Here is a 20,472-nt window from a genome sequence, read left to right on the forward strand (position 1 = left end):
AATAGGGCGACTTCTGCCCCGCGGAACCGCCAAGTTTGCCTGGTTCTAGCTTTAGTCATAATGCTTTCCTTCATCCTGTATTCATGCAGGCAGCATATAATGTCTCTAGGCGGGTTTTCCGCCGCGCGGGGTCTTAGGGCCCTATGGGCTCTGTCGAAGTCGAAGCGCTGTGGGGCTTCTGGGCCTAAAATTATGCTGAATAGTTCTGACAGTACTGCTGCTACGTCTTCCTCACCTGGGGCTTCTGGGACATTGCGGATCCGTATGTTGGACCTGCGGCCCCTATTGTCCAGGTCTTCTGTTTGCCTCCTCAATTGGAGTAACATGTTACCCTGTCTGGTCACTGCTGTGCATGTTGCGTCGAGTCTTCCCACCGTGGTGTGGTGGGTGCCTTCCAGGGTTTGTAGGCGGCCATCTTGGGCAGTGAGATCACGTTGTAGTGTGGCAACTTCTGACCTGATTGCTTCATTCAGGTTGTCGGATAGGGCTTGTAGGTCGGATTTTGTGACCATTGCGGCAGTGAGGGCCCTGATGTCAGCTCTGATATCTGCCAGTGAGAGTCCCTGTGTATCGGGCATTTGTGTATGCGGCGCCGCGGCCTGTTCGTCGGCCATCTTGGGGCCTGGTGTGGCTCGTTGTTGCCTGCTTGGCGTGCGGAGGTAGCCGTCTAGCGTGCCCGACTGGGGTGAGGATTGGGAGCCCCTCTTCGTCGGGTGAGAGTCCGACCTTTTGGTGCGTCCCATCGGGTAGTTTATGCTGTGTATAGTGCTCTTGTTATGGCATAGCGGGACGGAGCTCCTCAGTTAGGCGGCCATCTCCGTCGGCGCTCAAGCCACGCCCTCCAGCAACACACTATTAACACTCTCGCTAGACGGCTGAGCTTGCGCTATCTAACAAGATATACACTTTACTAAACAATCTTTATCACATTTACAATTCCCAACTAAACTATTGGCCAGTACCTTGAATGGACTACCTAAAACTATCTACATCCGTTTTGGTTAGCCACACTGCCCAAGCACCAAATATAGCGAGCTAGAGGACCGAATTTACACAGACGACTCTTAGTCGATTACTATCAAAAATCTAGTGGGTTCCAAATTTACACGCCTTCCCACTTAGCCAAGATAGGTTGAGAGCTAGCGAACCGAATTTACACAGACGCCGCTTAGTCTCCCGGTCCCTCCGACCTAGCGAACAAAATATACACCCTAGAACGCTAGTCTAGACAAGACACCGGTGTCCGGCTAGGGCTATTTACACCAGAGCCCCGCCTGACTAACAAAATCAAACGGTCTGACTAAAGAGCGTTCGATCGAGCGGTGCGCCTTCGCTCCTTCCCTCCGACAGAGGGGGCAGATTCCATACACAATTCAAACCCCTTATGGGCCTACCGCACAATTGGTATACCCCTAGTGGGTCTGCCGTCTAAAACAGCAGTTGTCTTACCTCCTCGTTCCTGAACCTGAGTTCACACTCATCGACGGGGACACCCCAGCACTTCTTACGTAGAGGCCGATGATCTCCTGGACAACAGACCAGTGGCGCCGAGACGAAGGGAGGTCCACGCAGAAGTTCAGGGGTGCAGCCGTAGAGAACGTGGGCAAAGATAGACCGTCTCACGCCTCTGCCTCTCAGCTACCGTTGAACGATGAGCTTCCCGGCCAATGCACCAAATGATACCGGAGAAACTGACGGAAGCGAAGCACAGAGAGATGGACACAGGTTTCTTCAGGAAGGAAGAGATTCTTTATTGGATCACCGATCGGGACTCAGAGGGACTAACGTCACCAAAATACAGCAATCAATCATCAATACAAACAAGAATTAACTTCCTGCTTGACCGCATGGCTTGTCCAGCACAATGCAGGAGGGGAATACTACATCCTGTATTCTTGCACATGCTCCGTACACTACTGATCGTATCTTGCCTCGTGCAACCAACTGATCGATACGTCAGCATATGCACGTACACATGCCACGTGGTATTTTTACCGAGATTCCACCACAGTGACTGCCTCACTCTCTCACTGATCTGATACAAATATACAGTGAATGTCTCACTCTCTCCCACACTCGCTGTTTATGAGTGACAGATCAGTGAGACAGTCACCATGTATGAGTGACAGATCAGTGAATTAGACAGTTACTGTGTATGAGTGACAGATCAGTGAGAGAGTGAGACAGTCACTATGTATGTGTGACAGATCAGTGAGAGTGTGAGGCAGTCACAGTGTATGAGTGACAGATCAGTGAGACAGTCACTGTGTATGAGTGACAGGTCAGTGAATGATTGACAGTCACAGTGTATGTGTGACAGATCAGTGATACAGTCACTGTGTATGAGTGACAGGCCAGTGAATGATTGACAGAGAGTTGCCCAGCACAGCAGTTCAGTCTGATTTGAGTTTCCCGCTTCCTGTTCCTCTCGGTACCACGTGACCCGGCAGTCACATGATCCCTGTGAACCCAATTGCTTTATTTGAATGCGGAGCAGCAGCTACCAGTGGGCATCCACTCTGTGGGCGTGGCTTTACGGTGACACGTGGTCTGAGCCAGGAAGCGGGGATTTAAATCGGCAGCTGTTGGTCCGGGATTACTGCGATGTCTGCCCAGCGCCGCCCGCCTCGTGGGGAACCCGGGGAAGGTAGGTACTTACCGCCCAGTACAGAGAGCCCTGTGTACTTACCGCCCAGTACAGAGAGCCCTGTGTACTTACCGCCCAGTACAGAGAGCCCTGTGTACTTACCGCCCAGTACAGAGAGCCCTGTGTACTTACCGCCCAGTACAGAGAGCCCTGTGTACTTACCGCCCAGTACAGAGAGCCCTGTGTACTTACCGCCCAGTACAGAGAGCCCTGTGTACTTACCGCCCAGTACAGAGAGCCCTGTGTACTTACCGCCCAGTACAGAGAGCCCTGTGTACTTACCGCCCAGTACAGAGAGCCCTGTGTACTTACCGCCCAGTACAGAGAGCCCTGTGTACTTACCGCCCAGTACAGAGAGCCCTGTGTACTTACCGCCCAGTACAGAGAGCCCTGTGTACTTACCGCCCAGTACAGAGAGCCCTGTGTACTTACCGCCCAGTACAGAGAGCCCTGTGTACTTACCGCCCAGTACAGAGAGCCCTGTGTACTTACCGCCCAGTACAGAGAGCCCTGTGTACTTACCGCCCAGTACAGAGAGCCCTGTGTACTTACCGCCCAGTACAGAGAGCCCTGTGTTAATAGACCCCCAGTACCGGGGAAGGTGGGTACTTACCGCTCAGTATAGAGAGCCCTGTGTACTTACCGCCCAGTATAGAGAGCCCTGTGTACTTACCGCTCAGTATAGAGAGCCCTGTGTACTTACCGCTCAGTATAGAGAGCCCTGTGTACTTACCGCTCAGTATAGAGAGCCCTGTGTACTTACAGCTCAGTATAGAGAGCCCTGTGTTAATAGACCCCCAGTACCGGGGAAGGTGGGTACTTACCGCTCAGTAAAGAGAGCCCTGTGTACTTACCGCCCAGTATAGAGAGCCCTGTGTTAATAGACCCCCAGTACCGGGGAAGGTGGGTACTTACCGCTCAGTATAGAGCCCTGTGTACTTACCGCTCAGTATAGAGCCCTGTGTACTTACCGCTCAGTATAGAGCCCTGTGTACTTACCGCTCAGTATAGAGCCCTGTGTACTTACCGCTCAGTATAGAGCCCTGTGTACTTACCGCTCAGTATAGAGCCCTGTGTACTTACCGCTCAGTATAGAGCCCTGTGTACTTACCGCTCAGTATAGAGCCCTGTGTACTTACCGCTCAGTATAGAGCCCTGTGTACTTACCGCTCAGTATAGAGCCCTGTGTACTTACCGCTCAGTATAGAGCCCTGTGTACTTACCGCTCAGTATAGAGCCCTGTGTACTTACCGCTCAGTATAGAGCCCTGTGTACTTACCGCTCAGTATAGAGCCCTGTGTACTTACCGCTCAGTATAGAGCCCTGTGTACTTACCGCTCAGTATAGAGCCCTGTGTACTTACCGCTCAGTATAGAGCCCTGTGTACTTACCGCTCAGTATAGAGCCCTGTGTACTTACCGCTCAGTATAGAGCCCTGTGTACTTACCGCTCAGTATAGAGCCCTGTGTACTTACCGCTCAGTATAGAGCCCTGTGTACTTACCGCTCAGTATAGAGCCCTGTGTACTTACCGCTCAGTATAGAGCCCTGTGTACTTACCGCTCAGTATAGAGCCCTGTGTACTTACCGCTCAGTATAGAGCCCTGTGTACTTACCGCTCAGTATAGAGCCCTGTGTACTTACCGCTCAGTATAGAGCCCTGTGTACTTACCGCTCAGTATAGAGCCCTGTGTACTTACCGCTCAGTATAGAGCCCTGTGTACTTACCGCTCAGTATAGAGCCCTGTGTACTTACCGCTCAGTATAGAGAGCCCTGTGTTAATAGACCCCCAGTACCGGGGAAGGTGGGTACGTACCGCTCAGTATAGAGCCCTGTGTACGTACCGCTCAGTATAGAGCCCTGTGTACGTACCGCTCAGTATAGAGCCCTGTGTACGTACCGCTCAGTATAGAGCCCTGTGTACGTACCGCTCAGTATAGAGCCCTGTGTACGTACCGCTCAGTATAGAGCCCTGTGTACGTACCGCTCAGTATAGAGCCCTGTGTACGTACCGCTCAGTATAGAGCCCTGTGTACGTACCGCTCAGTATAGAGCCCTGTGTACTTACCGCTCAGTATAGAGCCCTGTGTACTTACCGCTCAGTATAGAGAGCCCTGTGTTAATAGACCCCCAGTACCGGGGAAGGTGGGTACGTACCGCTCAGTATAGAGCCCTGTGTACGTACCGCTCAGTATAGAGCCCTGTGTACGTACCGCTCAGTATAGAGCCCTGTGTACGTACCGCTCAGTATAGAGCCCTGTGTACGTACCGCTCAGTATAGAGCCCTGTGTTAATAGACCCCCAGTACCGGGGAAGGTGGGTATTTACCGCCCAGTATACAGTGCCAGGGACTGTAGGTGTTTGTGTACTTACCGCATAGTATACAGAGCCCTGTGTTAATAGCCCTCAGTTCAAGGGAAGGTAGAGCCCTGTGTGGGTAGGTAGTCAGTCCCCAGTAATTACCTGATGGACACTGCAATATATCTTTATGGAATGGTTGTCACACAGCAGCCTTGTTTCTAGATACAGACCTACAGATGGCGTAAAACGCATCTAATAATTACAGATCCAGCTTATTTTAGTAAATCCCAATCATAACTGACACTACTTGTTAAATCTCTCCATTTCAGTAACTCTTAGATTGACAAAGACCCTTACCTTCCTTCTTCATATTTTTATGGAGGGTCTTGAATCAGTCTGATGGCTAGTAGGCCTAATGTAGAAATCTGATTCCTGCTGATCAGATCTGAGGCCTTTAGATGCTGCAGAGCCTTTCTGGAACATGCATATCTCAGCCATAAAGACCAAAATACAGATTAAAGGGACACTCCAGGCACCCAGACCACTTCCGCCCATTGCAGTGGTCTGGGTGCCAACTCCCACTACTCTTAACCCTGCAAGTGTAATTATTGCAGTTTTTTTCATAAATTGCAATAATTACCTTGCAGGGTTAACACCACCTCTAGTGTCTGTCTACTAGACAGCCACTAGAGGGCACTTCCTGGTTCCTAGCACAGGAAACCTGTGCTAGAGCGTCGCTGGACGTCCTCGTGCTGTGTGAGGACCTCCAGCGTTGCTCATTTCCACGTAGGAAAGCATTGAAACGCTTTTTTAATGCTTTCCTATGGGGAGCGCTAATGCGCATGCACGGCATTGCCACGCATGCACATTAGGTCTCCTCGGCCGATGGGCGGGATCAGTCTCGCCCACTGGCCGACGCAGTCAGGAGGAGCGGCGCGGAGGAGGAAGTAGCGACGAGGGACATCGTCGCTGCCTCAGGTAAGTTACTGAAGGGGTTTTCACCCCTTCAGAAACTGGGGATTGGGGGGTGGGAGGGAGAGGTAACCTGCAGTGCCAGGAAATCAGATTGTTTTCCTGGCACTGGAGATTCCCTTTAATGAACGGTACACAAACCTTTATTTATTTTTTCGTTTTTACAAGGTAACTTAGTCACATATCTCCGCAAACAAATATGGGGATTGTTCCACCATATGGCCATATCTGTGGGTCCTACATTAATCTGTCAAACCCTACTAAAGGTAGGGATGCACATGCACATTCAAGCTTCCCATAGGTAATATTGTATTCAGTGTTTGCCTGTTGGCTTCCGCGTCACATGAGTAGGTTTTACTCCGCTTCCTTATTGGATGTCAGTATGACAATGTTTTACATTGCAGCGTTCAAAGGACAGGGACACTGCACCCAGACCACTTAATTGTGAAATATGTTTGAGGTGACCATTGTCTCTCTCATAATAAATTGCCAGCACTTCACCACGTCTGTCTCCTTAAATGGCTGTTGTAGAATTCTACAAATTAAAATCTTCCTACAGATACCTTTCCTGGCAGCGCAGTGCATCATGGTAAATTAAACTTTATTTTAAAGAAACATTATAGTGTTAGGAACACAAACATGTATAACCATAAGTGAGCGTTCAGGTGACGGCCCCCTCTGGTCACAGTACAAAGGAATTTTATTTACCTTTTCTCCCACGCATGCACGGCAAAACCTTATTCCAGACCCTATAGTGTTAAAAACACCATCTAACCCCCTGGTCCACCCTTGCCCCCTAAATCATACTTTTACTCCAGTCTTCTGCTGCTGGCTCTGCCCCTGATCTGCCTGCATGGCTGACATCATCAGTGTTGATCCATGGGAAAACATTGAATTAGCTGAGACTGTCAAGGCAGATCAGGGGCAGAGCCAGCACAAGCCAAACACAGCCCTGACCAATCAGCATCTCCTCGGATGCATTGAATCAATACATATCTATAAGGAAAGTTCAGTTTCTCTATAAAGAGAGTGGAGACACTGAATGGCAGTATTGTACACTCTGCAGCACTGCCCCGGGAAGCACATCTAGTAGCCATCTGAGGAGTGGCCAGTGTAGTTATCCCTAGGCTGTAATGTAAACACTACATTCTCTCTGAACAGACTACTTACTGCAAAAAGCCTGAGGGAATGATTCTACTCACTAGAACAAATACAATAAGCTATACAGAACAATGTAGTTGTTCTGGTGACTATAGTGTCCATTTAACTTAAATAATCTCTAATGCCTCATTTGACACAAAGTAACTGCGCTATATGAGCAACACCTAGTTTTCATAATTCTTCTGTTCGTTCTATCGATCTTATTTAATTTCTCATTCACAAACTGACAAATAACGAAAGGTCCCTGTGGGTGCTTGGTGTCGTACATTTCCAATATTCTATTGGTCCCACGTTTATAACGTCCACCCTTCTGTTTATAGGTTCGGTCACATGTGAATCGGAGAGACACCAAGACTTTGTAGACAGACTGGCTTGCAAGTACATGGTAAGTGAAAATTCATTTGGCCCTTTTTGCAGTGAGGGTGATAGCTGGTGGAGGAACAGGAAAACCCTATTAAAAGGGATGCAGTTATAAAGAAATCATTTAAAGTGGCAATGTCACCGCTGCACCCTTAAAAAAAAAAAAAAAAAAAAGGAAAAAAAATAATATTTATTAAATACTCATTATGACTATGTGGGAATGTCACTTCTAGGCACTGGGAGGATTTACCACAGTCTAGAAGGGTCAATCTCTCTCCAGCCATCATCAGTACCTCGTTGCAAGCTTAGATCTCTGATGTTTCCTGCTATACATTTTCTACATCTGTTTTGTAAGTATTTGCAAAAAATAAATGAAAAATATGAATTAAAGGAACACTCCATCCACCATAACCACAAGAACCTCCTCTGTCGTGTTAAGAGGGAAGATCACTTGTGGTATTAAGTAGTCAAATTACTTTAGAAGAGTTTGACTTGTTACCTTGGGTCCGCCTAGCACTGCTCCCTTCCTCTGTTACTAGAGCTGGAAATTGCTGCAGAGCCTCCCGTCCCCCCTATAGAAAGAAATCCTGAATAAATTCAGGCTAACCTGTCCTTGCTTTAGAAGTCATTGATGTCAAATGCACAATGGAATTCTGGGAGTAACTCTGAAAATACTTTTTATAAAAGTGAGGACATTCCAAGACTGGCATTTATCTAGTCAAGTCACAGTTAGTTTAGCTAACAACTTTCAAACCGAGTATGCGGGAGGGCCTATTTAGGGTTTTATATGTTGTGACCTGTCTCTATTTGGTTCTTTTCCCATTTCTTTGTTAACCCTTTATTTGCTTCTAGAAGGTGTTGGTTAAGGTTATACAAATATTTGTATATGTACAAGAACACTGCAAGCACTAACCACTTCATCAAAAGGTTGTTATGGTGCCCAGTGTTATTTCAATGTAATCGATAGATTATCTGACAATTTATGTAAGAAAATGGAGATTGGTTCCATGGACCTTTTAAAACCACTGTAAGATGCATATAAAGGGACACTCTAAGCTTGCTCATGTCACCGGCGCCCTGCCTCGGAAATCCCTTGGTTCCGTATCAAACTATCTTTAAACCGTGTATTGCTATTGCAGGGATTAGCCTTCTGTGTTGGCACAGTTAATTGTGGAGTGAAGAGGCCATGTCAAACCATTCAAGCAGTTTTACGGAGAAAGTGACGGTGGCACCATAACCACATTGTGCTGCAATGATCATGGCGCCCCCCAGTTTGTGTCAATTTTTTTTTTTTTTTTTTTTTTTTTTTTTTTAAGTAAAAATCTGGTAGCGTCCAAAATCTCCAGTTCTGTAATATGCATACACTGGTTTATTCACTTCATTAGGTATAGTGGAGAATTGGCAAGGAGATGGCTTTATTATCAGTTTCACTATTCTGAAATAAAAGTAGCAGTTTGCCAATTTCAGACTAAAATCTGGAGTTTCCTTGTCGTTTCTGAGGGGAAACAAAGTGACAATTGTTAAGTGTGCTGGCTTTATTTCCCTGTAATTTAATTCACACTAATAAAAGGCTGTGACAATTGGACCAGTCAACCCTGATTTGCATAAATGGTATCTGTTTGTCTTTGGAAAGCCACCAATGAGTGACTTATTTCTCACTGCAATGTATCAAATGTTTTTAACTCTTACGCAACTTGGATATATTACATGCATATATAACTTTTTTTTATTTATTTATTTTTTAATTTTCCTTCTCCCCTTTAGAGAAAATGTAAAGTAAAAGTAGAATTGAGCACGGACTCGGAATCTGACAACGAGGTATAAAGTTTAACTTGCTTTTTAGTCCAACAGTTATATTTTGTATGAAAATTGCATATGGGTTGTGTGAGTGGGTAGACTGGTAGATGTCATGACTAAAGGGCTTATTGAGTGACCACTGGATCTAGTGCATGGTAAACTGAACTGCAATATTTAGCCCCAAATAGATCTTAAAAGACTAAGTTATGTTGGCACAGTAAGGCGGTGAGTGGGCTTTCAGGCGCTAAACGATCTGCATCATAAATTACCACTATTTTATTATTTATTATGCTAATCCAGTGCAGGTAGCTTGAAATGGGACTTCTTTATATATATATATATATATATATATATCATTTATTTTATTTAATATATCAAATATTGGCTAAATCTCTGAATTTTAATAAGTGCAAAATTCCATTTGTTTTTAACCCCTTAATGACACAACTTCTGGAATAAAAGGGAATCATGACGGAATATATCCGTCGTCTGTCCTTGAGGGGTTAAAGCTTCCATTTAATTGTTTGGGACAGACTTGTTTACATTTGTTTTGTGTGCTTGTTCTTGACTAGATCTTTGGACCGGGCCCTACAAGCACTCCAAACCATGGCTCATCGTGGAGAAAAAGATCCACAAAACTACAGGTAAAGCTGCTGGTGGTGGTTTGGGGCCTGTATACATCCCTCCATTGATGGCAGAGTTCTCAGTGACCTAAACTCTTGGCAACGTTGAGGTCAGATAGATGGAGGTTTGGACGTCCAGTTGAAATTCTCTTCTCCTTATAATAACCAGATGCTGTTGGACTATTAACCTGATTTTCTGAATACTCTTTTTGGGAAATGCAGCTGTTCATAAAATTTGACATTGCTACAGAATTTAAGGCTCAATGACTTTTCTTAAAGGGAAACTCTAGTGCCAGGAAAACAAAGTTGTTTTCCTGGCACAATAGCTCCCGTGTCTCCTGTCTCTCCTGGTAGACGGCAAACACTGGTAGACCGCCACTAGAGGTGAAGTTAACCTATAAAAGTAATTATTGCAGTTAATTAAAAACTGAAATAATTACCTTTCCAGGGTTAGGGACCTGGGAATATGCATCCAGACCACTTCAATGAGTTGACGTGGTCTCTAGTGTCTCTTTTTAATGGAAGGTCCTACCTGATAACCAATTAAAACAAACAAAAAAACTAAAGGAATACTATAGTCAGGAACACAAACTTATTCCTGTTAAACACTATCTTGCCCCCCTAAATATAGCAAAAATCTTACCTTTTTATTCCAGTCTGCTGATGCTGGCTCTGCCCTTGATCTGCCTGCTTGGCTGACATCATCAAAAGTGCAGATCAGGGGCAGAGCCAGCACGCGTCAAACACAGCCCTGGCCAATCCGCATCTCCTCATAGAGATGATTCTCGATGAGGAAAGCTCAGTGTCTCCATGCAGAGGGTGGAAACACAGATTGTCCATGCTCACTGTGTGCAGCACTGACTCGGGAAGCACCTCTAGTGGCCATCTCTAAGGAGTCCCTAGGCAGTCTCTGAAAAGACTGTTTAATGTAAAAAGCCTACAGGAACTGACTATACTCACCAGAACAATTACATTAAGCTATAGTTGTTCTGGTGACACTAGTGGTCCTTCAATCTTGATCAAAGAATTCCTTCAAAAACCTGACTGTTGCCATAGTCCTGTTGTGTATTATTCTTAGGTTCTGCTGGAATCACTTGATTTAACCCTCTATCAAGTACTAACAATAATTAAGTGAGTTACTTGTTCCATGACCCCAGTAAACTTGCAGTGTTTACTGTGGTAAACTGGTATGTAAATTTAAAATAAGCCAGTGAGGTATTTTTTTTTGTGTGTGTGTATATCTATATCTATATCTCTAGCAAAACCAAAAAGTAAGTTTGATTTTATTTTCCCTTTTTGTGCTTGCTTATGGGTGTAATTCTTTAGTTCCTAGATCCATATGATGGAGATTCTGAAGAAGCCTCCACACATTCCGACTCTGCTGTCTACAGTCGGTGTCTACCTAAAAGGGGCAAGAAATCGCTGCTCAAAAATACAGTGGATCCGAAATACCAGGAAGGTACAGTTTTAGTACCTGATCACATACCGCCACCAAGTGAGCAGAAAAATAGCCCAGCACTGGAATCCAGTGACATCTGCATGAAGTCGCTGACCGACTCTGAAACCTCTCTTCAAACGTCAGAAAAACTCTGTGATAATAGCAAAAGTGTTCAAGATCTTATAGAAACTTCAATGGATTCTAGAGCAGCACCGGAAAACCGGCGTTCTAATTCTGGCCACTTTCTTCTGATTGGTGTAGATTCAAGAACTGCTAATCACAGTGGAACTGTTACTTCCCCTAGATTTCAAGGAAATCTACCCCCAACGGAGGAAAATGTGGATTGTTCCATGTCTCCCATTTCTTTGGCAAAGCGGAAGCTAGGACTCAAAATGGATTATAACAATGATAAACATAGAAGAAAGAAGGCACGAGTTACAGACACCATGGTACATTTTCAATCCCCTTCTCAGATTTCCACGATCTTTAGGTTTCAACATAATTCCTAGACACCTGCCAGGTACCTCTTTACACTTCTCTACCATCTATGTACATGGTGACCTTTAACCCCTTAAGGACCAAACATCTGGAATAAAAGGGAATCATGACATGTCACACATGTCATGTGTCCTTAAGGGGTTAAACCTACAGTATGGTGCTGGGTGTAGGAGACCTAAAATACTGTCTGACTTCTAGGAAGGGCTATCTGAAATCCTCCAGTATTTGCTACTAGAAGCTTAACTTTCTGTTTTCACATGAGTTCAGCTTCCATCCCAATCTGCACATGACACTTACTAGATATGTACCTCCTTAAAATAAAACTGCAACAACGCTGCAGTGAAATGTTATGTAACTTGTTTTATAGTGAGATCAAACTAACTCTTTAAATCCTATGTAGGGGTTGTCATCGGCTATTAAAAGTGGTGATTAATCTGTGAATGTGTCCGCTGGTAGTCTTATTCACGAAGCTGTGGTTTGTCATTTACTATAGAGTGCAAATCTGATTGAATCCAAATACGCTGATCTTGTGTTTGGGTACTGTAACAATAAGGGGAGAGGCAGAGCAAGGCATTCAATGTCTGAGCATTCCAGAATCGGTCACTGTAGTCATATGTTGTAAATATCATGCACTTACAACAACAAGAGAAAACTAAACCTACCTGGTGCAGTATTCAGAAAGAAAGGGGAAATAGTGCAATTCCCAAGAGAATAGTTTATCATTGGAGACCAGCAACTATCTGAATGACAATGTCAGAAATGGTGGGTTTGCAATGGATGGTTTAAATGAGTTGACACTAGTTTGAGAACCTAGTGGGGTCCCACAAAATATTCTGTTCTTTGTATTAACTTGTACGCTGTTTTTGGGTTGCTTGTAAATTGCCTAGGGTCAGTCTAGGTAAAGGGTAATTCAGACATGGACCCCTTGCTTTCTGTGCCAAGATTTATTTATTTTTTCTGCTTAATATCACGGATAAGATTATCTGGAGTGTGTCCCTCTCCAGCAGAGGGAGCTAGATAAGGTTTTGTAATGGCACAAAATGCAGACCCATCAAAGAGCGCACTGAGTTTCAGTCACTCTTGTGCTCTGCTAATTGACATTAAGTCAAACTTATGTCAGTGTGTAACGGATGTCCATGGGTAATCTTGGCAGGCAAGTCAGTAAAAAAAAAAACTAAACCCCACAATGATTTAGTCTTTAAATGGATATTTCTCTTGGCATGGATCAGCGATTAATGTAAGTAATTCAAGACCAAAGTAATTTACTGAATCTCTTTACTTTAGCTATATTGGCTGACATGTTTAAGTTATTTAGTAAATAACCCTTTCAATGTTTGATGCAAGCTTTACTTTCCCAGACCATTTCTTGGTATACTTTGGTGCCTTGTAGGCCTCCACTAGATTAGGTGGAGACTGACCTTCTCTTTTGCAAGAAAATCTGAATATTTACTTGTGCATCTAACACCCCCCACTTTTCACACACAATTGGTTTCTTCCTGTCCTTAAGGCTTTTCATATCAAGTAACTATAGTGCTATATCAAACCTACAGTGAGTGCGGTGAACACTGAACAAGATAGTTGTAAATTCCATTTTGAACAAACCGTACTGGTGAGGACAAATAGGGTCCTGTTATAGCAATACCTCCCTTTGCTCTGTTAAGTTTAGTCTGCTTTGATATGTTTACTAATGCAGAGTTGTTTGTCGAAAAGGAATGATCTAGTGCAACTCTCCAAAATGAGCCAATCCCTCTACAGTGCCAGATTAACCAAGCCACATAGATGGGGGGGGGAACCATGCTATACCTTTTGGGTACTAAACTAACATTTCCTATGTATTCAACCAGCCCTATGCCAACTTTATAATTGAGCAAGTTGCTTGGAATTAAGCAGACTTCATTCTAAATAACCCATCCACATGTCAGAATGGGCTTCCAAGCTAGAGCCTGTTCCAGGTATGAGGAAGCTGATGTGAAAAGTAAAACATCTCCATAAAGTGACGGAACAGTAATACTGGCTCTGACCAGAGAACTATCCCCAGGGCAAGAGACTGACCGCAGTGAAACCACTGCTACAAATAAGGGTCATTGCATAGCTAGAGTGAAATGTTAGGAATTCAAAATTAATGTAACATTCTCCATGGTAGTTATGTTTTGTTAAAGTGAAAACCCACCATTTAGGTGGCTTGCCCACTTTAAACACCTTATTTTCAGCTCTCCCAGTGCTGGCCCCTTGGTATCAAAACTGCAGATTTTTTTTTTTAGCCAATCCAATGCTTTCCTCATGATTGGCTAACAGTTTTGGCCAATGAGCACCTCAGATGCATTGAATCGATGCATCTAATAAATTCATAGTCTCTATGCAGAGCGCGGGGACGCTGAACGTCAAGGCTGCTTACTCTGCAACCCTGGGCCAGGAAGCTCCTCCAGTGGTCACCTGGAGGGGTCCCTAGGGGCAATGTAAACCCTGCATCTTCTATGAAAACAGTGTTTTCATGAAAACGCCTGAAGGGAGCTATTACTCACCAAAACTACATTAACTACAGCTGTAGTTGTTGTGGAGACTAGTGTCGCTTTAAGTCAGTTTAGGTTTTAGAAACAGTACTGTAGTGGAATTTTTTTTTTTGGAAGTCCATCTGCTGCAGTGCTGTGATTCCCTCTCTATACCCCATAGAATACATTCTGTAGGCGGCTACATAATTTGTGCACAGGAGAGGGTTTAGATTCTTGTACCGAGATAGTATTGTATACTATGCCTGTGATATGCAGAAGGGCATAAAAAGTAAGGTTTTAGCTAGGAGCACAAAGACATAGAAATGTATCACAGATGAGCGAGAAAACAAGGAACTCGAGCCTTTAAACCCCTCACTTTTATTCTAATCATCTTTATCCAAATCGCTTCAAGAAAGGACAATACAGTGTTCAGATCATGCACATTTATTAGCTTAAAATTAGTACCATTACAATATCCAGCACACCTACAATACTAATTCTGCAGTAAATAGCTGTTCATTATTCATGTTAACCTGCTCATTCCTTTCATTCACATTACACAACTTTCCCATATCCAACTAGAAATCCATTCACCTCAGCCATTGTGTCTACTTGCCAAGTCCTTCATTTTGCATCCCGCACTTCACTTACAGTATTACCCCCAATCTGTACGCCAGCTCCCACTAAACTTAATTTTAAGCAAAACATGCATTTAAAGCCGAATGTACGACAGCTTGAGACGCAGGTCTACTCTGTGCTGAGTATGGCAACGCCACGCTCATAGAAGCTGTGAGGACCTTCTTTGGTGGCAATTTCAAGATCAATCGTGAAGATCAAATCGGCACGTGTAAAATTCAAATACACTGGCAGCGTCACCTGCAGTAAATTACAGAATAAGTAACAATTAGAGGAGGCTTGAGCATGAAAGTAAACACTGGATTAAAAATAAAATACCAATTAAAACTCTTGGAGCAGACATGTTCTATTTCCCACAGCTTTATATTGAGATCGTCAACGTAATATGAATGCGAATTCTTAATGCATATATTGCAAAAATATTTGATTTCAGGAGTTAATGAAGACCCACCTCATGATTTTCCAGCACTTTATTCTCATGGCATGGTTTTATCGAGACACAGATTCATATAAAATATTTATACTTTAGGACGGTAATGGCATAATAGTGCTGTATTTTCTTTATAGTTTTTACACAAATGTTTTGTAAAAGACTGCACCATAAGCCTCTCGTTAGTCATGTATCCTTGTGCCAAAGTCTGTGTATGCATCATGACGCTCAAATAGCTATATTCTAGCAATTAACTAAGTCCTCCGCATGTTACCATAACATTTAGCCAAAGCCAATTTACAGCACTGTTTGTACACGATCTGTACATCTCATTCCTCACAAGGTCACCATAGAATGTGGCTGTACCCACAGGCTAGGAGCATATGGCAAACTCACCACGTTAGCTTTTTTCTCAGCATTGGTCTGCTTGCTCCATTTCAGCTGTGTCAGTGGTAGCACGGTGGAGATGGAATTGGACAGCGCCAGTTTATTGTTTGTGCATGTAGCTCCTTGAAGTTTCAGACCTAAAGACCCCAAAAAAATGCAAAAATTTACAATTCAAAACCTAAAATAGCAACGAGGTGAGCTTATAAAACATTTACTGATATGAATGTTGTGTAAGTGTCCAATCTTTCACAGGCAACAACACGATTGAAATTGTTTAATGTGTGTTCTGTAGAATGGCACAATCTGTTTATGACATACATACATGCCAGTAGAGATATAAAAGGAATAAGTGAGATTTTAGACATTAACACTCCCCCTTCCTTTGAGATCTCATTCATGGGTCTCTGCACCAGGTCACAAAATCTGAACCCACCTGTGATTCCAAAGCTGTAGGCATCCAGCACTGCAGTCAGGGATGTAGTAACACTCACATCCAGGCACAGCTCTTCCAGAGACCAGCTATTGGCCTGTGCGACGTACTGTCTTGTGGCTGTGATATAAGCCTCTGGGACAAACAAGCCACCAATCCACACGTGGATGTTCTACAAGAGAAATGTTATCGTTAGATTAGATTGATGAAACTCTTGAAGTAATGTATTTTCTCACAGCGGTGAATTAGGAGAACTTGTAGAGGAGGAGAAAAAAAAAAAGTATATTAACCCATCCCAAGTAAATCACCAACATGCGGCTACAAAGATTAATGGAGCCAAACTCTACTAAGCATGGAACTTCTGTCTAAAAAGCCCCACTAAGTTGTTTCCCTAAATCTTGCCTTCAATTCCTTTGCTCCACTTGCAGCTGCGGCCTGTGAGATATTTTGAAGTTGTTTGATCCGGTCACTAAAATCTGAGACCCATTGTATGACTGTCATTCCAGCAGGAACAGTGAATCGAGACCAGCTGCGAGGCAGAATACCTGTAATTAAGTAGCATTAATTAGTATGTGGAGGCAACTAGTAACGCATGCAAAATATTTGACTGGAAAATGTGCACTAATATATCCAATGGTGCAGAAAGTTAATTACCGGTATGTACAGTTGCAGTGACTCAGAGTGAAGGTATCTAGATCAGCTCAATTGACATTGTGCATAAGTCAGTGATCCTTCTACAATTCCCATTTATTTTCATAGAAACGTAGAATACAATTCATCTATTTATGCGATAAGTTATCCTAGATTTATGTTGGTCAAGTATTTCATCAAAGGACTTGTTAAATCTGTTAACGATCATTTTACTTAATATAATAGTTTGCTCAAATCATAAAAAAAATAATAATAATGGAAATAGCACAATGTTTCCTCACCTTTAACCAGCTCATTGATCAGCGTTCTCAGATAGTTTGTTTGCTTCTTCTTCCCCTCGCACACCTGGACAACATCTGTTAGGTCCTGACGCACATCCAGAAGCAATTTTGCTCCCATCTTAACCTCCCGTTCAAAAAATCTGAAGAGCGGGTCCTAGATTGCCAATTATTAACAAAAAAGGAGTGGGTCAGTCATTTTCACATTACATATTGTCCTGTGCATTTTGGGTGGCACATGACCAAACATTCTGTATATGACAATCCTTTTTCAAAGGCAACGTGTAATAGGACTCTGCTCTGTTCTAGATATTATTGGTATTATTTACCAAGAGTAATCTTTTAAAAGTGGACCAAACAGAACAGTGGTTACTGTGCATCAAGAAAAGAGTAACAATGGGCTTGGTGTCCCCGCTCGCACCATAGGGGGAGCGTTAAGATTGGCACTAGAGGCATGTTTTGGGTTAAACCACAACAAGTACAGTTTAACTCCTTGAGGTAAGAGAGTGCCCAGTGGCCTCCTGGCACCATACCTTAGTTTAGATCAGGGGTAGGCAACCTACGGCACTAGTGCCATGCACGGCACTCGAGGCTGCTAGAGCCAAACAGGCTCTGGCCTATCAGGAGTCCTCAGATATCTGCTAATCCGAAAAGGTGGTGAAGGACAATCCTCAATTTATGCATTGCAGCACGTAGAGGTTGTGATCTCAGAGCACTTCCTCCCAGCACTTGTGAATAGGAATCCACACTGTAGTAGAGCAGCCTGCAGCTGCTTTTGCAGCTCCTGTCCTTGACCTGTCCCTGGCCAGCCTGGCCCCCCACTGGAACCCAGGGAAGCCACCCACACTGCTAGATATACACAGAAATGCAGAATAACCCTCCCCTCATACAAATAATACGGACAGCCCACACACAAACATACACACAATCCGCACAAAAACAAAACACCACTAACAATCCACATACATGCACACAACCCCACATGCAATACCCCAAAAAGCCCCCATACACTACCAAACACACACTGTGACATATCCATACACACACACAATTGCACAAGCAGCCCCCATACACAGCCCACACTCATATGTATCATACACAATACCATAAACTACTCCTGAACATAAACAATATAATAGCTCATATACGCAGGGCCATCTTTAATGCGGGGCAAACTGGGCAGCTGCAACGTGAGCCCTGCTGGCCTCAACTATTTCTAACCCTCTGGCCGGTAATCTGCACACTAAGGAGGCCCACCTGGTGCACAAAGGACCACCTGGTGGGCTTTTGTCAGCAGGGGCCCGCCGCACGCTGAGGCGCTTTAACAGCGCGAGCGGCCCCCTTGCTTTTCATGAGCAGGCTGAGAGGAAGTGACAGCCGCACATCACTTCCTCCCACAAAGAGAGGAGCGCGCGGGAAAGAAGAGTAGGCAGTTTGGAGGGCGGCTGGCCGAGAGCTCTAGACCCCAACTCCCAACACCTTCAACCACCAGCAGGAAAGTTAGGGTTTTAAAGTGTATGTCTGTGTCAATATGTATGTCAGCGTGTGTGTGTGTCAGCGTGTGTGTGTGTCAGCGTGTGTGTGTGTCAGCGTGTGTGTGTGTCAGCGTGTGTGTGTGTCAGCATGTGTGTGTGTCAGCATGTCTGTGTGTCAGCATGTCTGTGTGTCAGCATGTCTGTGTGTCAGCATGTCTGTGTGTCAGCATGTCTGTGTGTCAGCATGTCTGTGTGTCAGCATGTCTGTGTGTCAGCATGTGTCAGTATGTCTGTGTGTGTCAGTATGTCTGTCAGTATATCTGTGTGTCAGTATGTTTGTATGTCAGCATGTCTGTGTGTGTGTGTATCTGTGTGAGCATGTCAGTGTGTATGTATATGTGCATACATCTCAGCATTCACACACTAACACTACACACAAATACACGTCTGCATTCAAATCTCAACACTACGTACAAACACATGTCTGTGTTACACACCAAAATTATATGTAAATACACCGCTGCATTCAAAAACCAACACTACACAAATACATGCTTGCAATCACGCCAACACCACGTACAAACAAATTCCATACAAAAACCTGTTTACATTCGAACACACAAAAACTGCTTAGTGCTAAATACAGACCTGCAAACATGGGTAAATGGTAGAGCCCCAGCTATCAATGCATTTCTGGAGTTGCACGACAGATGGAGATCTACCTTTTAATCACCCGTGCAACAGGGAGACCCCAAAACATTCTTGCACCTCTCTACTTTAGGTCCGCCACTGCATTGAGGTGGAGGACGTGATTGCATGCCTGGGAAGGGGGGACAGGGTCCAGGGGGCACCAAGCAAATGCTTTGCCCAGGGTCCAGTCACTATTAAAGACGGCCCTACATATACGCACAAATACAACAATACAAAGCAATTACAGTAAAAATAACACAAGCAGAATACGGCAGCATACACACCATGATTACGGGACATCACAATCCTATATCGGCACAGTGCTGCTAAAAGGTTGCCTACCCCTGGTTTAGATGAAGTTGTGTTGGTGTCCTTTTAATGTTGAAACCTATATTGTATTTTTGCAATTTTTCTGGCATTCTGTAAAATGTTCACACAGATTCGACAATTGCTTTACTATTATACACACTGTCCAATTAAGTGCTCATTTACACTAGGACTTTTAGAAACAGGAAAAATTTAGAATTAGTTTTAAAAAGTGCTTGATTGAGGTTAACTGAACAATTTAACAGATTGCATCGAATAACGAGTTTAAAAGTAAACAAATGGAAAACTGAACTCTGCAGATTGGGATCTAACCTTAATATTTTCTACAGTGCGTTTTAGATGGTTGAGAGACTGCGGGATAACTTGGAGCCAGTTGCAAGCAGTCACGTGTAAGGTTCGCATCCAGGCTGGGCGACCGTCCGATGTGGAGTCTGTTCTTTGTTTCTTCTCGGTTTCTGCATAAGCTAGGTCATCCTCATCCTCCAGCATTTGCATTTTCAGCATTTTGCTGATCATGTCAATGCCTGAACCACAAGGGAGAAAAAAAACAAGATGCGGGGGAACGTAAAGCAAATAAAGAAAAAACTAAACACAAAAGCAACAGGGGAAAAAAAAAAAACCCCTCTAAAGGTCGACACATTGTAGACAACATCATGTCCAAAGCAGTAAAGTGGGACATAAATTTACAAGCAACGATCATGAAAACTGGCAACTAACTGGTTATTAACAAACATTGGTGTGTGGTCTTATTTTGTCATACTTAAACACAAAATTAGAACAGAAACAAAATAAAATAAATAAATATCAGGTCAAGAGATATCAGGCAAGTTTGATTGATCAGAGAAATGTGAGGAAAGTACAAGACTGTTGAAGGATGAGGTC

General features: G+C 43.9%; 2 protein-coding genes across 3 annotated transcripts in view; one reads left to right on the forward strand and one right to left on the reverse strand.

Annotated features, from left to right (window-relative positions):
- Positions 1-2,519: 2,519 nt before the first annotated feature.
- LOC134582537 (uncharacterized) lies at positions 2,520-12,389 on the forward strand. The gene is made up of 5 exons (XM_063439204.1): positions 2,520-2,647; positions 7,402-7,466; positions 9,206-9,259; positions 9,811-9,882; positions 11,188-12,389. The coding sequence occupies exons 1-5, from the start codon at positions 2,605-2,607 to the stop codon at positions 11,806-11,808; spliced, it is 855 nt and encodes a 284-aa protein (XP_063295274.1). The 5' UTR covers positions 2,520-2,604; the 3' UTR covers positions 11,809-12,389.
- Positions 12,390-14,714: 2,325 nt separating this feature from the next.
- Positions 14,715-20,472, reverse strand: part of DYNC1H1 (dynein cytoplasmic 1 heavy chain 1) — a 49,642-nt gene continuing 43,884 nt past the window's right edge. For both annotated transcript variants that reach the window (XM_063440287.1, XM_063440286.1), the window contains exons 73-78: positions 19,903-20,114; positions 17,102-17,255; positions 16,572-16,714; positions 16,173-16,341; positions 15,749-15,876; positions 14,715-15,162 (exon numbers count right to left, since the gene is read on the reverse strand). In XM_063440287.1, the coding sequence (XP_063296357.1) occupies positions 15,034-15,162; positions 15,749-15,876; positions 16,173-16,341; positions 16,572-16,714; positions 17,102-17,255; positions 19,903-20,114 (935 nt within the window). In that variant the 3' untranslated portion in view covers positions 14,715-15,033. The remainder of the gene's footprint in view (positions 15,163-15,748; positions 15,877-16,172; positions 16,342-16,571; positions 16,715-17,101; positions 17,256-19,902; positions 20,115-20,472) is intronic.

Source organism: Pelobates fuscus, chromosome 13 (assembly GCF_036172605.1).
Source record: "Pelobates fuscus isolate aPelFus1 chromosome 13, aPelFus1.pri, whole genome shotgun sequence".
NCBI classification, from domain to species: Eukaryota; Metazoa; Chordata; class Amphibia; order Anura; family Pelobatidae; genus Pelobates; species Pelobates fuscus.